Below are 15,183 nucleotides of genomic sequence, written 5' to 3'. Positions count from 1 at the left end.
CCTGGGCTTTAACATTGGACATTGTTTTAATAACACCATTTCTTTTAAAACAAAGTGAGCTCAGGGACCTGAGAAAAAAAACTAACAGACATAGGTGACGACATTCTAAAACAAAATTAAAATATGTGCAATAACAATAATAACAGCTGTCTCATCTATTGCACACCTCTGGGTACTAGATGCTGTGTGAAACTCTTCCTACATATAATAGAATTCAATCCCCCCCACAAACTTATGAGAATACTTTCTGTTCACCCCATTTTATAGAATAAGAAAATTGCAGCACAGAGATAACAAGAATCTTGTGCAAGAATACTCAGCTTAGATATTTCTGGCTCCAAAGTTTATGTTATTTCCAGGATTATAAATAGCCCCCTGGCCAGCAAAACAAAACAAGTAAGGGTGTTTTAAAGAAATGAGTACCTATCTTTATAAGTCTATTTGGTACCCAACCAGGCACAGCTCCCCTGGGCAACCCTCCTTTCTTGCCCCCCACAAGCTTGCAACTAGATTGTTGTCTTCTAACCTCATTTATTCTAAAATTCCAAAGCTATCCTGAATTTACATATATCACTTCCAAATACCAAATGTACATATGTTGGATTTGTAAAACTCCCACACAGAAATTATCAAAACTACTGAAGGTTTCTGTAAATACCATAACACTTAGGCTAATTTAATGTAATTCTGAGAATTGTGTTTATTTTTTTTCATTCTACAGATGGAAAATTGAAAGCCCAAAGAAGTAAGGTAATTTGCATGATGTTGCATAGCGAACAAATGGTAGAACACAAACATGGCCCTAGGCCCATCTACCTCCAACATGCATTTTCTTTTTTTCTTTGATTCCCTATTTTAAAAAACAAAAACTTGTTTTTTCTAAATTATAAAATGTATTTATTTGTAGAAAATTTGAGAAAGACAATACAGACTAGAGAAAAAAATTTTTAATAACAATGAGAACTAATGCCAATATTTTAGAATTTTTTCTTCCAAGCAGAATATGATTGGCTAAGTTTTTACTTGTTATACTGCAAACATCAACCCATGCCCTTAAAATGTGTATGAAAAAGTTATTTTTAACACTGACATAATATTCAATAATACATTAAAAAATAAGTCTTTTTTATTGTTGGACATTTAGGCCGTTTCTAATTCTTAACATGTGTAAATCATACTGGAATAACACCCTGAGAACTTGGGCATTCTGATGATTTACTTAGGACTTATTTCTAAATATGAGAATGGTTTTATTTCTATTGTTTAATGCCCCCATTTTTACATTAATATCCCCCACCACCATGCTGTAATCTCTGCCGATGACTCATTTCTAAACCACTGTATCAAGTTGTTATTACTTCTAGACCTTAGGTTCAGAGAACCGAATGCCAAGAGTTGGGAAATTGCAATCAGGAAATCTGGATTTACTTCTGACTTTGTGACTTACCTTACCTGAGGTCTTCAGCCAGTGTTTTCTCACCTGGCAAATGGGACACTAACAGTACCTCCCTCAAAAGATTAATGTGAGGATTAAACCAGATAAAGTGTGACCTGGGCTTGGAAAATCATCATGTGTCCTAGTAAATGTCAGTCACTGTTACACTCAGGTTTGTTGGCAGATTTAGCCAGCTTTGAGAGAACTGGCTTACCAGTGATATGCTTTTTTGGTATTTACAAACCTTTTTTAAAAGAAAGTCTTTTAAAAATTTTTAAAGACCCTAGGGAGAAATAGGAGCTGTCGAAAACAGCATTTCCTAAGTCCACCATAGCTTCTTCTTCATAGCTGTCATCCTAGAGATTTTGAAAAATTCTACTCACATAGTCAATTAACAAATCTGAATGTTGCTATTCACAGGTGCGTCAGAGAGGTGAGAACCCCACCCAGCTTGAGCAGAGCAGGGAAGGTACGTGACAGAGCCTAGGCCCTCCTCCCTGGGGGTGGGCCACAACAGTGTGCCAGACTGCAATTGGCCACAACTCTTTACTTAGGGACTCAATGATGAAGGATGCTGCTAAGAGTCCTTCTGCAGGGAGAGGAGAAGTGAAGAGATAAAGGTGGTCCAGCCCCCATCAGGGCAGAAGAGATTCAGGACAGGCAGAAGTGAGAGGCTGGGAATGTGCTCACCATCAGGTTTGTGAAGAGATAGATAATTGGGCTAAAAAAGAAGTATTCTGTGCAGGCATCTTACTGCAATGGAATAAAAGGGGAAGAGGAGTTAGTTTATTGTCTAATCAGAGGTGAGAGTTAGAAGTTTCAGGAGTCAACCCAGAAATCTCAAGGGTTCGGTGATGATGAAGATTGAAAAAAAGCATGCAGGCAATGGAAGCCTTGTGGGAAAGAGTAAGGTCTACATAAGGGAGCAGCATCAGGCAAACCATGAACCAGCAGCAAATGGGGAAGCAGAAGGCTATGTAAAGCAGGTGGCAGATGGGAATGGTGGCGTGCCCAGAAAGAGCCTCAACTTGTACAGCTGGCAGGAGATCCAGAGACACAATCAGGAGGCCGACCAGTGGCTGGTGATCAACCGCAAGGTCTACGACGTTACTAGCTGGGCAGACCGCCATCCAGGTGGGCGCCGAGTCCTCAACCACTACGCTGGGGAAGACGCCACGGTAAGGAGCGGAAACCTCTGCCTTCTCTCTGTTCCAGCTGCTGGGTGGCTGGAGCCCTGGCTGTCTTCCCAAAAGCAAGTCAGTACGTGCTCAAGCCAGTGATTCATCTGTTAGGCATCTTAATAACAGTGATGAAAATCTTCAATTGCATAGGCTTTTAGGCTTCGCAGATCTCTTTTCCTTCCTTGTAGCTCATTCACTGTGACACAGGTACTACAAGCCACTTTTATGGGAGGGGAAATTAGAACCAGAGAGCATAACTAACTGGCCAAAGTGACCCCGCAGCAGAGCTTAGATTCAAAACCTTTACATTACTTAACTTCCAGTCTTTCCTTTTTTTTTTTTTTCACTGCTTCTCCTTATCACTCTCCCTCACCAAAACAGCAAAGGAAAAAATATACTGTGACATTTATTGGATGTCTAGAATACCTTGGACACATTTGAATGCATTGCTTCACTTAAACCTCACTTTGAGGAAGGTGGATATCATCCCCTTGTTAGTGATGTGAAAGTTAATGTTCAAAGAGGCAAATAATACACACAGACAGCAAGTAACATCGTCAAATTTTGAAATCAGATAGGTTTCTAACCTTTGTAGTTGAGTTCCTACAAATAACATTTCCATTTAACATCAAATAGGAAGGTTTCTCAAACTGTTAAATCATTTAAGAAGCCCATTCAAAATATCTTACAAGGAAGTTTGTTTTCTGCCAATTATAAATTTCATTGTTCACATTACATAGATGAAGAAATGAGATTAAAAACATTTGACTAACCCAAAATCAAACAGTTATTATGTGGAGCAGAAATTGAACCCCAGGCTTTTTTTCTTGTTTTTGTTGTTGTTTCACAATTTAGTATATAAATTCTCCAACTTGCTTCAAAGTGTAAAATTGAAAACATTATTTAACTAAGAATCACTCTATAAACAGTGCTAATAATAACAAAATATGCAAGTGTATGGCAAACTTGCAAAGTTAAGCAATATTTTATCTTCTGACACTATCAAAATATTTTTCCCCAATTCTCATTTTTTCCTCAATTTCTCATCTCCCTCCTCCAACCGGGTTCTTCTTCTTCCACCATCTTCCTATTTTGATTCTGCAGTCAGGTGAATACATTTCTGAACATACCTTGCTACTTCCCCTCCACTTCCATTAGACTTGATATTTTTTAAACAAAGATCAACTTTTCCTTGAGAAAATGAACATGTACTTGTAGTAAGGTGTGGGAGTATTCTGGTGTCAGGGAGATAGATGCTGGGTAGGAATTCAGATGGATGAGGATAGAAGAAGTGAGGTAGAAAGCATGTGTGCAAGAATAACAGAAGAAAGGGAATGAAAAATAAAATAAATACTACAGATCCCTATCTAGCCCATCCTCTCACTCTCACAACCCAGAATATGGATGATGCTTTCCTAACACAAGTCATAGGATTTAGCTCAGAGGATGTGTTGGCAATGTTGTGGGTCTCGGCCACCCTGAAAACAGAGAGACTAAGCTTGAGGCAGCTTGGGTGGTAAATTTGTAATTTTCTGATAGTTTTTACCTCCCAGAAGTCAGGAAAGACCATGATTCTGCATCCAGTTCTAGCCAATGAGGAGGAATTGATTAATAAAATAGAAACCATCAGAACCCTAGGGGAAAATATCCACCTCACCTTAGGATTCACATCCTGAGAATGAAAGTCCAGAGCACGGTCAGTCAGCATGTACCTTAGATGTTAGAAAAGGAAATCCAAACATTTTCAGAGAAAAGACTCTCCAAAGAAAGATGGCCCAAGAAAACTAGGAGGGTGTCAGGAAATTTCTGACAACTATAATACTTCATGCCTACTCAGAGTACAGAAAGTCTGGGCTTTGTGATCATTGTACAAACCTAGAAAAGCTATTGGGACACTCTGAGCCTCTGCTTCACCATCCGCAGAATGAGAATGACATTACCTATCTAACTGGTTTATGGTAAATGGGACTGATGCTCATAATGCGCTTTGGGTAATGCCAGACACTTTAATAAATTTTCATTCAATTGTAGCTATTACTATCCATATCTTCGACATAGCCTTAAAGATGTGATTATTACTTTCCATTTACCACCAGCTTAGAAATCCTGATTACATTTGATACCATCTGATTTAGATCAGGGGGTTCAAGATGGAGGGCACCATGGTCTCTAGGGAAAGAGGAAAGAACATAAAGTCAGAGGACTTGATGTCCAATACTTTACAACTTAAGAGGTCTTTGTAGGTTATGTCCTGAAAGGGAAATATGGACCCAAAATAGTCTCTTTGTGGGGGCTCTTTCCAACAGCTACACTGGTCCAGAAGGGTCACTCTTTTATTATTTACACAGTGACTCTTTTCCAAGCCTCCATCTTCCTCATCAAAGGTGAATATGAATACCTGAGTATCCATATTCATTCATTCATTTATTCATTCATTCATTCTTTTACTCTTTCATTTTTGTAGTCAGTCTTTCCAAAATCCTTCTTAGTGGTACAGCCCAGTGATTCAGAGTATAGGTTTCAGGACCAACCAAGTCTGCTTTGCCTTTGGATTCCACCACTGACTAGGAATGTCCTGAGGAAGCTGCTGAAGTTCTTGGAGCTTGGCTCCCTTGTCTGGAAAGTGGGGATAATAATACTTTCATATTAGCATTGTTGTGAAAGTCAGTGGAGATAAAGTAAAATGTTCCCTATGGTGTGTGGCACAGATTCACTACTCAAAAAATGGCAACTCTTCGGCTTTTTCATTTAGTTCTTTTAAGATAGATTATAAGTGTCTCCAAAAAAACTTTACCAAGAAAAATAAGTCCATAAAACAAAATTGGCACATCAACTACTGTTACTGCATATGTGAGTTACGTGGCTATTTTCAAACTATATAATTTAAAACTAATAGCACAGTACAGGTAACTAGAATCCAGATTCTGGTCTGCTCACCTGGAAAAGCTCATCTAGGAAAAGCTAGAAATAGCCTGTAAGTCCAAGAAGAACTAATTATACAGATCACACTTTATCTGTCTGTTTGTTTATTTTGTAATCATTAAGATGAGGATTACAAAGCATATGATAACAGGAAATGCATATGAACAAATAGCCAGAAGTTTTAAGACAACATTGTGTTTCAGGCTCCACCAAAAAAATAAGTGCAATCTTGTGGTACATGGGCATGTATGACATGTCCAGGACAAAGAGAGCAGGTGTTTCATCCTGTGTGTTGGTCATCCCACTCCTTATCTCTGGATACCTCATTCTGAGATAGACATTGAGAAACTCAAATTCTTTCCATGAGAGTCAAAGGGATTGATTACAGGGAAAGGATGACAAAAACTTAGAGGAAATACAGATGAGTCTATTTCAACTCTTTGGCAGACTGCAGTGTGGAAGAGAAGAGCACTCCCGGTGGCTTGGGATAAGCAGAGTCAACTGAGGTGAGACCAGGGCTGAGGGAAGAGCATGTGCACCAAGGTGGAGTACAGATATGACTCAGATCATGATTAAGAGCTCAGCCAGAATGGGCATCCCACACTTCCTTTGTCTTAGCACAGTAATGTCAGTGACTGTCATGGAATGAGAATGAGGAGAAAGAGGAAGAGGAGATCAATAAAGGGAAGAGATAAGAGAAGGAGGAAATGGAGAAATGGTCTTGATGCTGAGCTAAGGACTCTGCATTTGGCCCTCACTGTGTGTGTCTTCCTCTCCTTCCACTACACATAATCACACTTCTCTAGCACAGCATCCCCCCAACCCACAACCATGACAACAAAATCAAGCAGGGCCTTAAAGTTGTTGGTGAAAGGAGAGTAATAATCAGTAATAATTGCATCTTCTCTGGGTTGTCAAAATATCTTGAATAATCCAGTTCTCATTTAAATAATGGGTAGAGGAGTGGAGAGAGAAGTGGCTAAGTGATAAGTGAAATGGGGAAAAACTACCAGCCCCGCAGTTGTGTGAAGGAGGAGATTGAGAAAAGTTGATCAAAATGAAGGAAGGAGTCTGGGTAACATCCTGGAGACTTGAACAATGCATTGACAATAGGAATAAAAAAGGAGGAGATGAGTGTCATGGATATCTAGGACTGATAAGTAACTGGATAAGTAGCATGGATATCTAGGACTGATAAGTAAATAGAATGAAGGAGTCTAAACTGACTTACGGACATCTGGCTTAGATAAGCAGGTATGAAATTCATTATGGGACAGGGGAACCAGGAGGATGAGCAGGTTTGATGGGGAAGGTAGAGAGAAAAAATAGTTTTGGTTGGAACTCAGCTGAAAGTATCATAGAACAAATCTCAGTATAAGGAAGAGCTTTCAAATGATGAAAGTTCTCAAACAATAGAATGAGTTGCAGTGGAAAAAATAACCCTCTGCTTACCCCTGAGTGTGAAGAGGAATCTGTATGACTTTAGGTGACGTTTTCTACTCTAAAGTGGCTCTCTCCCAGGAAAGGGGCAAAAACTGCATTCCCCCTTCAAATCGGCCTGTTCAAAATATGAGGTGACAAGCTCCATAGTGTAATGGTTAGCACTCTGGACTCTGAAAATAGGAGGTGACATGTTCTAGCCATTGCTTTGCAGCAGATGAGATCTGAGTGAGAAGGGTGAGCAGAGAAGTTACCCAGAAGAGGTTAGAATGGGTGTCAGTGGATGGGTATTGACTATTCCAGTGAGCTTTTCTGAGGTGAGTAAAATGCAGATTCTAATTACTCTGTCTTGTGACTCATACATATACTTGCCATTTGTTTTTCCTTTTCTGAATTTTGGAAACTTTCAACCTACCTCAGACGAACTAAATAATATAAAAATGAGTCATTTATTGATGTCTGATTCCAAAGCCTAAGCTCTTACCTACTAGGCTAGATCCTCAATAGGTTTTGGAATGACTGAATAAATGAATAAAGGAATTAATGAGCCCATGGGGCAGACAAGGTGGTATTATTGTACACATTTAGAAAAAACAAAGCTTGATAAATTGAGTAATTTGACCAATATAAAACAGCCTGCTCCCCTGCCACCCTGCACTGTGTCTTAATCTGAATGAGGAAGGCACACTCTTTGGGTGTTGCAGCTGAAAAGTTGGCAAGCAGGAATGCCTGCTGGATTTCAGCCCACACACTCCCTCCTGGCTGGGTGCCTTCGTGCAGGGCACAACCTGGATCTGGTAGTGAAGCTGCAAAGGCAGGATTTTGTCTCAGACCTTATGTACTTTTCTCTTCCACTAAGAGTCCTGCTGCTTTTACAGTAAAGCACATCTCTTCATCTCCCAATAAAAAGCAGCAAAAAAAAATCAGGATTCCCAAGCTAGTTGTGAAAATGATATTTTTATGGTGTGACACTGTTTTGGAAACAATCAATTTTGAGCTAAGCTATGATAGAAATTTATAAATAGGTTAAGGAGTAGAGATGATGGCTGAGAAGAAAATCATGAAGGTAACATGAAAGGTCAGAAAATGAGATGCTGAGCATAGGTAGGAGACAATGATGCTAAAGATCTGTATCCTCTATGAGTTTGACACTCTGGTGAAAAACCCTATATTTATTTATTCATTCACCCTCTCCCTTGTTCACTAGGTATCCATGAACATATGCCATGCTTCAGGCATACTGACAGATGGCACGTGTAATGTAATCAACAGGGCATGGTCCCAGTCTTTAAAAAATTAGAAGACCACTAGAGAAGGGGTGAAGATGCAGATTCCTTATAACATAGTTTGAACAGTTCTAGAAATGAGTATCATGGAAGCCCAGAGGAGATCATGCATAACTTTCCTGGGTGGGTTAGGTCAGGCAATATTTCATCTATATTTTGAATGGTGAAGAAGAGCTTTTGTGTAGAGAAAATTGAAGGAGGGCAAAGGAAAGTGTGTACAAAGCTTCAGCACCATGAAGAAGCATCGAAAGTTTATTGAATCTGGAGAGATCCAGTGAATAAAATGGTGCAAAGCCAAGCCTCAGAAGGTAGGTTGAAACCCGAGGCAAAGTCATTCACATAATCACAACCTAAGGTGGGGAGACACCATTACTATCTGCTCAGTAAATATATACTGATCTTAGCAACATCCCCAAACAATCTGGTGTTGCTCCTTTCTTGAGAGGCCTTTAAAAAAATGATACATGTTAAAGCTGGAATAGACCTTTACACCTTCATGGCTTTAAAGTCACACAGCCCCAAGTTCAAATACTGATTCTACTATATACTGTGGCATTTGGGACAAGAAGTTTCTCCCCTCTGAGAAACAGAAACAATGGAACCTCACAGAACTAAAGTGATGATTACAAATTGGCCCATAAATCACCTTGTACATAGGATATGCTCAATAAATGCTGGCAGTATCCCTTCTCCCCTTCATTTTCTCCCCTTTCCTTCCTTCTGCAGAAACATACTTGCCCAAGAATGTTGATAGCAGAATTTGTTTCTGCAAGAGGGGATTTCAAAACTGACTCCATTTTCAGTCTCATAGGAAATTCTTCCAAATCAAATATTCTAAGACTATCTAAATTTTTCATTGCACTGTCCATAGATCCAATGAAGAGTTCCACAAACAGGGCAATGCCTACTATTCTAGAACCCTTTTTAGAAAGCCTGCAGTATCTTTTATCCCAGTAGTGACCTATGAAACTTGCTGGGGATCAGAAGAAACAATGAACCTGGAAGTCATTGTTAGCACACTGTTCCAGGACTCTGGATGGCTCCTTGGACTAAAATTGTAATAGCTTACCTTTCCTTTACCCCTGATCTTTATCAATCAGGATGCTTTCCATCCTAAGTTGCTCCCAAACAATAAGCAGGACGTGATTTTTCAATATGGATCATCCTGAAATACTTTAATCACCTTAATCATTGAATGACTCTCTTCCTGGTTTGGGAAACTAAGTTTCAGAATTGTCAAATGTGACAATTAAAAAACACCTTTGAAATCATACAGGTCAGCATTTTCCAAGGGGTCAGAGGAAGTGTGTAGATGCAGACAGTACTCAGGACAGTAGAGCCTGAGCTGGTTCTAGCAGATACAAATCTCTTCACGTCACTGAATCTAGGTTAAATAAGTCCAAAGAATTGGTATTGCGCCTTTCCAATTAATCTTACTCACTATATAAACACCTTCTTTTAAGTAGGCTCATGTGTAGTTCTTGGCTATATCCAAAGTTGCTTTACTATTTAAAGATGGAGAAGTTATCATATTCACTAGAATAATTCAGAGCTGGTACAACATTAGGCATTAGGCTACAGGAATGAAATCTCTGAATTGTCTTGCACAGAAGCTAGGTAGTAAGTCCTTATTGCTGGAGTTATACATATAAGAAAGATAACTAAAATATATTGAGAGTCAGGGTCTAATTAATTCACTCAATCTGATAATAACTTTATGAACTGAATAGCTACTGTCATCACCTTCACATTAGAAAAGAGAAGCACAACCAGGTCAAGAGACTTGCATACAATTACACAGCCAGGATTTAGATGTAGGATGGCTGCTCTGGCATCTACTTAATCAGTACTATGCAATGCCAGAACTCAGAGTAATGTGTATGGTGTCTGCGTATCCAAGTTACAGTCTCGGTTATACTTCTTAATTTTTTAATTATGCCCATCCCCAAAGCCATAATAGCAGAAAGTCCAGCATCTTCCTCTTGGAGGATCTCCCTTCCCCTAAAACTGTTTAAATCCCCAAGAGAAGAGAGTATCTTTCATTTCCAAATAAAGACAAGATATAGGAACCACTGCCACTGCTTGTAGCCACTTGGAATTTCTACTTGGGTAGGGATCTGAGATGGAAAAGTAGAGTTGGTTGACTCAGTCCTCTGCCTGGCTGTCACAAGCCCCTGCAGACACTGCTTTAGTGTTTTCTAGGAGAAGTGACTAACAGCCAAGAGTGTGATACTCCAGACAACCCAGAGCTCAATGGCTGTAGTCCCACACTCTCTTCTACATTTATCTTGAGCAACCATCATCAACTTTATTCTGTCTTTTTTTTTAATAATTTAATTCAAGGGCCTCATTCCCCTGGTCTTTTGCTAAGAACCCACAGGCAGACTTTGATAGGAGACATGGTCTGCATAGCCAGTCTTGGTTGCTGTATGCCTCAGAGAGTGTAAGCAACTCCCCGCCCCCCCAGGCATGATGTTGGACTTTAAAGATTTATCATGGCCCATAAACTTAAGCTGCTATTTCTTCTGGTTCTCGATAAAATAAATATTGGTATCTCTAGTTTGGGGGGATAACCTGACTGGATTGGACTTCCCTAGTGAATCAGTGCATTCAGTAGGTGGGTCTCCAGCTTTCATCGAGAATTTTCAAGGGTAATTTTGCTTGGTCAATTTGAAACATCAATTAGGATTTGGGGGCAAATTCTCCTAACAGAGTCTGTGCTGGCTCCCCAGATGGGCACAGAGTGAGGTCAGAAAGGGGACTAATCTGTGGATAAGCATGCCTCTTCTAAGCTTCTGACAATTCTCTGGTTTACAGGATGTCTTCAGAGCCATGCACCCTGAGCTTAACATTGCCCAACTGTACCTTAAGCCACTGCTCATCGGAGAGCTTGATCCAGAAGAGCCCAGCCACGAGAGAAACAAAAATGTGAGTGCAGTCGCAGGACTCAGGAATATGTGGATGTGAAGAAATTAAGCAAAAAGCCATATATGTATATATGACACATAGACACTGACAACAGTTTGGTGATAGAGGAAAGGGGGGTGGGGGTAAATAGATGTGGGCAAAGTGGGAATAAATGAGGATGGAAAGACACTTTGCTTTGGGTGGTGAGTGCATGATGCAGTGCCCTGATGATGTTTTGTTTATTGAGGTGTACACTTGAAACCTGTATGGTTTTATGAGCCAATTTCACTCCCAATAAATTCAATTAAAAATAAGTAAATAAAAATGGCAAAAGAAAAGAATATGTGTGTCAATGGGGCCCAGGTATATTTCAGGTCCAATTTATCATGTTTTGTGAGAAACCAGCATCATGCCTGGGTGGGCCTGCAGCAGCATGAATTGAGTGGATTTCACGTATCTACAAACAGTGTCATCTTATCACTTGGGATTCTGAAACCTCTGTGAAACAAATGAGCAGAATTTTGGCCCTGCGCCAAACAGTAATTCTATGCCTCTAAACACCTTCTTCCTGCCAGGCAATTTATACATATAATTTTTTCAGTGACTTCTTGTAATTATTTATTTAATGTCTGTGTCTGTGCTTTCTGGCAAACTTATTTCCATGACAGCAGAGATTGTCTCTATTGGGCTTATCCATGTGTCCTCAGGACTCATCTGCACAGTAGAAGCTTTGCAAATAGCTGATGAATGAAAGATATGACTATATTCTAACTACAGCCCTCTTGACATTTGGGAAAATTAGAGTCCAGGGACAATAAATTACTCCCTGAAAGCCCCACAACTGGTGTGTTGAAGAACTGGGACTCCAAGTTATTTCTCTGGTGCCAATCCTTCTGGTATTTCGAGGAATGACATCATCTTTCTCTCTATAAGACTTTGGCTGCCTGAACACTTTCCTCCAAAGGATGGGACCTCTATAAGATTCAACATTCACTAGGATGATTTTACATAAGGTTTAAAGAGATTTTAGCTAATATTAAGCATTTTGGTTTTTTGAATTTATTTTTAAACAACTTACATTTGTATAATTCTTCAAAAGTAATTTGTGCTGATTCATCTATCACCATGCTGATGATTCATCTGTCACCATGAGGCAAATAGAGTGAGGGTTATATTTCCACTTTAAGAAATGATGAAACAAACTCACAGAGGAAGAGGGAATCTGAGGATATAGAACCAGTTATGTGCAGACCAGAGACAAACAAAGCTCACCCCTTCTGTGGTGATGCTCTTCCTGCATGGCTGTGTGCCAGAAGCCCTGTGTTTGGAAGGGTGGACTCTGAGGCTGGAGAGCTTGGACTTACAACCCAGCCCTGCCACAAGTTGTGTGGGCTTAGGACAGTTACCAAACCACTCTGCTACTAATCTTCTCTCTCAGTAAAATAATAACAACAATAGAACCAACGTCATAAGATTTATTGGGAGACTATGAAAGAGTTAAAGGCACTTAAATGCTCACACCAGTATCCAGAACACAGTAAATGCTCAATAAAGTTTGTATTTTTATTATTGTTCAAGTTCAGTTGCCTCCATTAAATTTTAGATGTTACTGCTATCATGAACTCCCTGGGGGCACAAGTAATTGCCCAACCCCAGAGAAACCCATGTCATTTAGGGCAGGGGACCTGAGGTTAAAAAAAGGAAGATAGTGCAAACTTTAATTGTTTTTCTTAAAAATATTCTTTAAGGAAAAGAAAATCCCATTGATGGCTAAACGCTTTAAAATAATCATTTATTGTCTAAAAGAATGTTGGTCTCTGGAGGTAATGATCTACCATAAATTTTCTTTAGTATATCAATGTGAATATATGTAGATGTATTTACATATACATATGTATACAAAACTAAAAAAAAATTTATGGCCACCCCCAGAAATCAACACTCTTTTAGTCAATGAATGACTATATTATATTTATCTAGATATATATGTAGAAAATTAGTATTTGAACACAAAACTGGATGTCAGGAAACATGAGTTTAAGTCTAGCATCTGTCACTGACTCACTGACGATTTCAGACCAGTCACTCCTCTGGACTTTGATGACCTTGTCTCTGTACAATAAATGGGTGGGAAAACATGACCAGGCCATGAGCCACTCTAGAGATGACTTATTAAAAGTACCTATGGCCTCCAGAACTTTAAGGTTGATGGAAGCTTGAGAGATGAGCCCATCTGAACTCTTCCCAGTCAGTGGATTAATTAAAAGTTGCATCAGTGAATATTTAAATAAAATTTTTGACTTCTAGAATTATATTCACAGCTCTTCTCTTATTTCAAATTTCTCTCTTACATGTAAACAATCCTGTTCTCTTTCTTATACTCTGGTTGCTTTCTCATGGTCCTGTTTTCAACCCTGTTATAGTCATTAAGCTGAGAGAGAGTTCCTCCCAGTCCTTGCACTGACTTGCCAGTACAACATGACAAGCTTATGAACTGATGCTAGCCTTGTGCATACACACATATGCACATATGCTCAGTACATACGCACCAAACCAGGACCCCTCCAACCAGCAGATGCTCTAATGCCACCAGAGACTCTGTCTTGTTCCTGGGGATCCATTGAGTACAGCTTATAGAAATTTATACATTGAGCTAATCTAAGTGGCCTGTATTTGTTTATGTTCATCATCTTCTATGAGCCAGCCCTTTGTACAAGTAAACAACCAACAATGGCAACAATCGCTTTGTAAACTGTACCAGTTTTTATAGTAATACAGATCTGTATAGATAACAAAGTTCTCCAAAGTATAGCCAGAAATCAATACCTGAAAAAATAGCAGTGGTTTAAAACACAACTGTTGGACTTCTGTATATCTTTACTGACCATGACCACCCCTCAAAGAAATGACATAAAGTTTTGTAACAGTTTGAGGACAGCTGACAAATCACTACTCATCTTTCTCTTTTCTAGTGAAAAAAACTAATATTTTTCAAGTGTTTTGTTTGTTTGTTTTTTTGTTTTTAATCCCCCTTTTAAATTTCTTAATGCTAGTAAATTTTTATTCATAAAATTAAGGTGTTAATGTTAATAAAACAGATTATTAATTATGATCACTTGTGTACCCTTTCCCCTGAAAGAACTGATTTCTTCCTTGAATATTTCACAGTCCCAGTTGGTGGAAGACTTCCAAGAACTGCGGAGAACATTAGAGACAATGAACATGTTCAATGCCAACCTGGGGTTTTTTTTCCTCCACCTCATCCAGATCTTGATTTTGGAAGCCCTGGCTTGGCTAATGCTATGGTATTTTGGCAATGGCTGGCCAATTATTATATGTATTTCCTTTCTTCTTACAATTTCTCAGGTAAGCAGATATCCTAACCTCAGGCAATGGCTTTGGAGGAAGACTCAGAATTTCTTCTTCTTGCTTTAGGGTAGTGTCAGCTGCTGCTTGATACTTCTTGGCAAGCTACACATTGGTGTCTGACACCAGCAAGTTATCAAACCTTCCCAGACCCAAGTTCTTGACTGTAAAATGGAGATAACAAGTTTTATGGAAATATTTTGAGGAGGACTAAACAAGCTAATGTGTGAAACACCTAGCACAGTGACTGGCATAATGTACATATTCAATTTATGAAAGTTGCTACTCTTTGCCCAATTTTGTCCACAAGAGTTCAGTATCTGAAAGTTCTGTTTTTAGCCATCTAACACTAATTTTTATCTTTCATTTATTAACCAACCAACCAGCATGTATGAATACATTAGGCCATGAATTCTTTGCGAGCAGAAAATTCATCTGATATGAGAAAAAAATCTGAATTCCTCTATAAATGACAATCAGCACTTGGCACATAGATCTGACAAATCTTTGTTCAGTAAAGTGTGAGTCTCTGAATGTAGGCTTCTATGAGCACATCACTGTTGTGGACACAAAGGGAAATGCACCTGACTGCTGCCCTTGGGAAATGAGCAATCCAGTGAGGGAGATGATCATTCAAATATCCGAA

General features: G+C 39.2%; 1 protein-coding gene across 1 annotated transcript in view; it reads left to right on the top strand.

Moving 5' to 3' along the window:
• The first annotated feature begins 1,999 nt into the window (after positions 1-1,999).
• The window catches only part of LOC119054610 (fatty acid desaturase 2-like protein FADS2B), a 32,553-nt gene continuing 19,369 nt past the window's right edge, over positions 2,000-15,183 (top strand). The window contains exons 1-3 of the mRNA XM_053659248.1: positions 2,000-2,613; positions 11,082-11,192; positions 14,340-14,537. Coding sequence (XP_053515223.1) covers positions 2,290-2,613; positions 11,082-11,192; positions 14,340-14,537 — 633 coding nt within the window. The 5' untranslated portion in view covers positions 2,000-2,289. The remainder of the gene's footprint in view (positions 2,614-11,081; positions 11,193-14,339; positions 14,538-15,183) is intronic.

Source organism: Artibeus jamaicensis, unplaced genomic scaffold, assembly GCF_021234435.1.
Source record: "Artibeus jamaicensis isolate MK-2021 breed Jamaican fruit bat unplaced genomic scaffold, CSHL_Jam_final scaffold_614, whole genome shotgun sequence".
NCBI classification, from domain to species: Eukaryota; Metazoa; Chordata; class Mammalia; order Chiroptera; family Phyllostomidae; genus Artibeus; species Artibeus jamaicensis.
The sequence above is the reverse complement of the archived record's forward strand: the minus strand, read 5'-3'. Positions and strand labels throughout refer to the sequence as shown.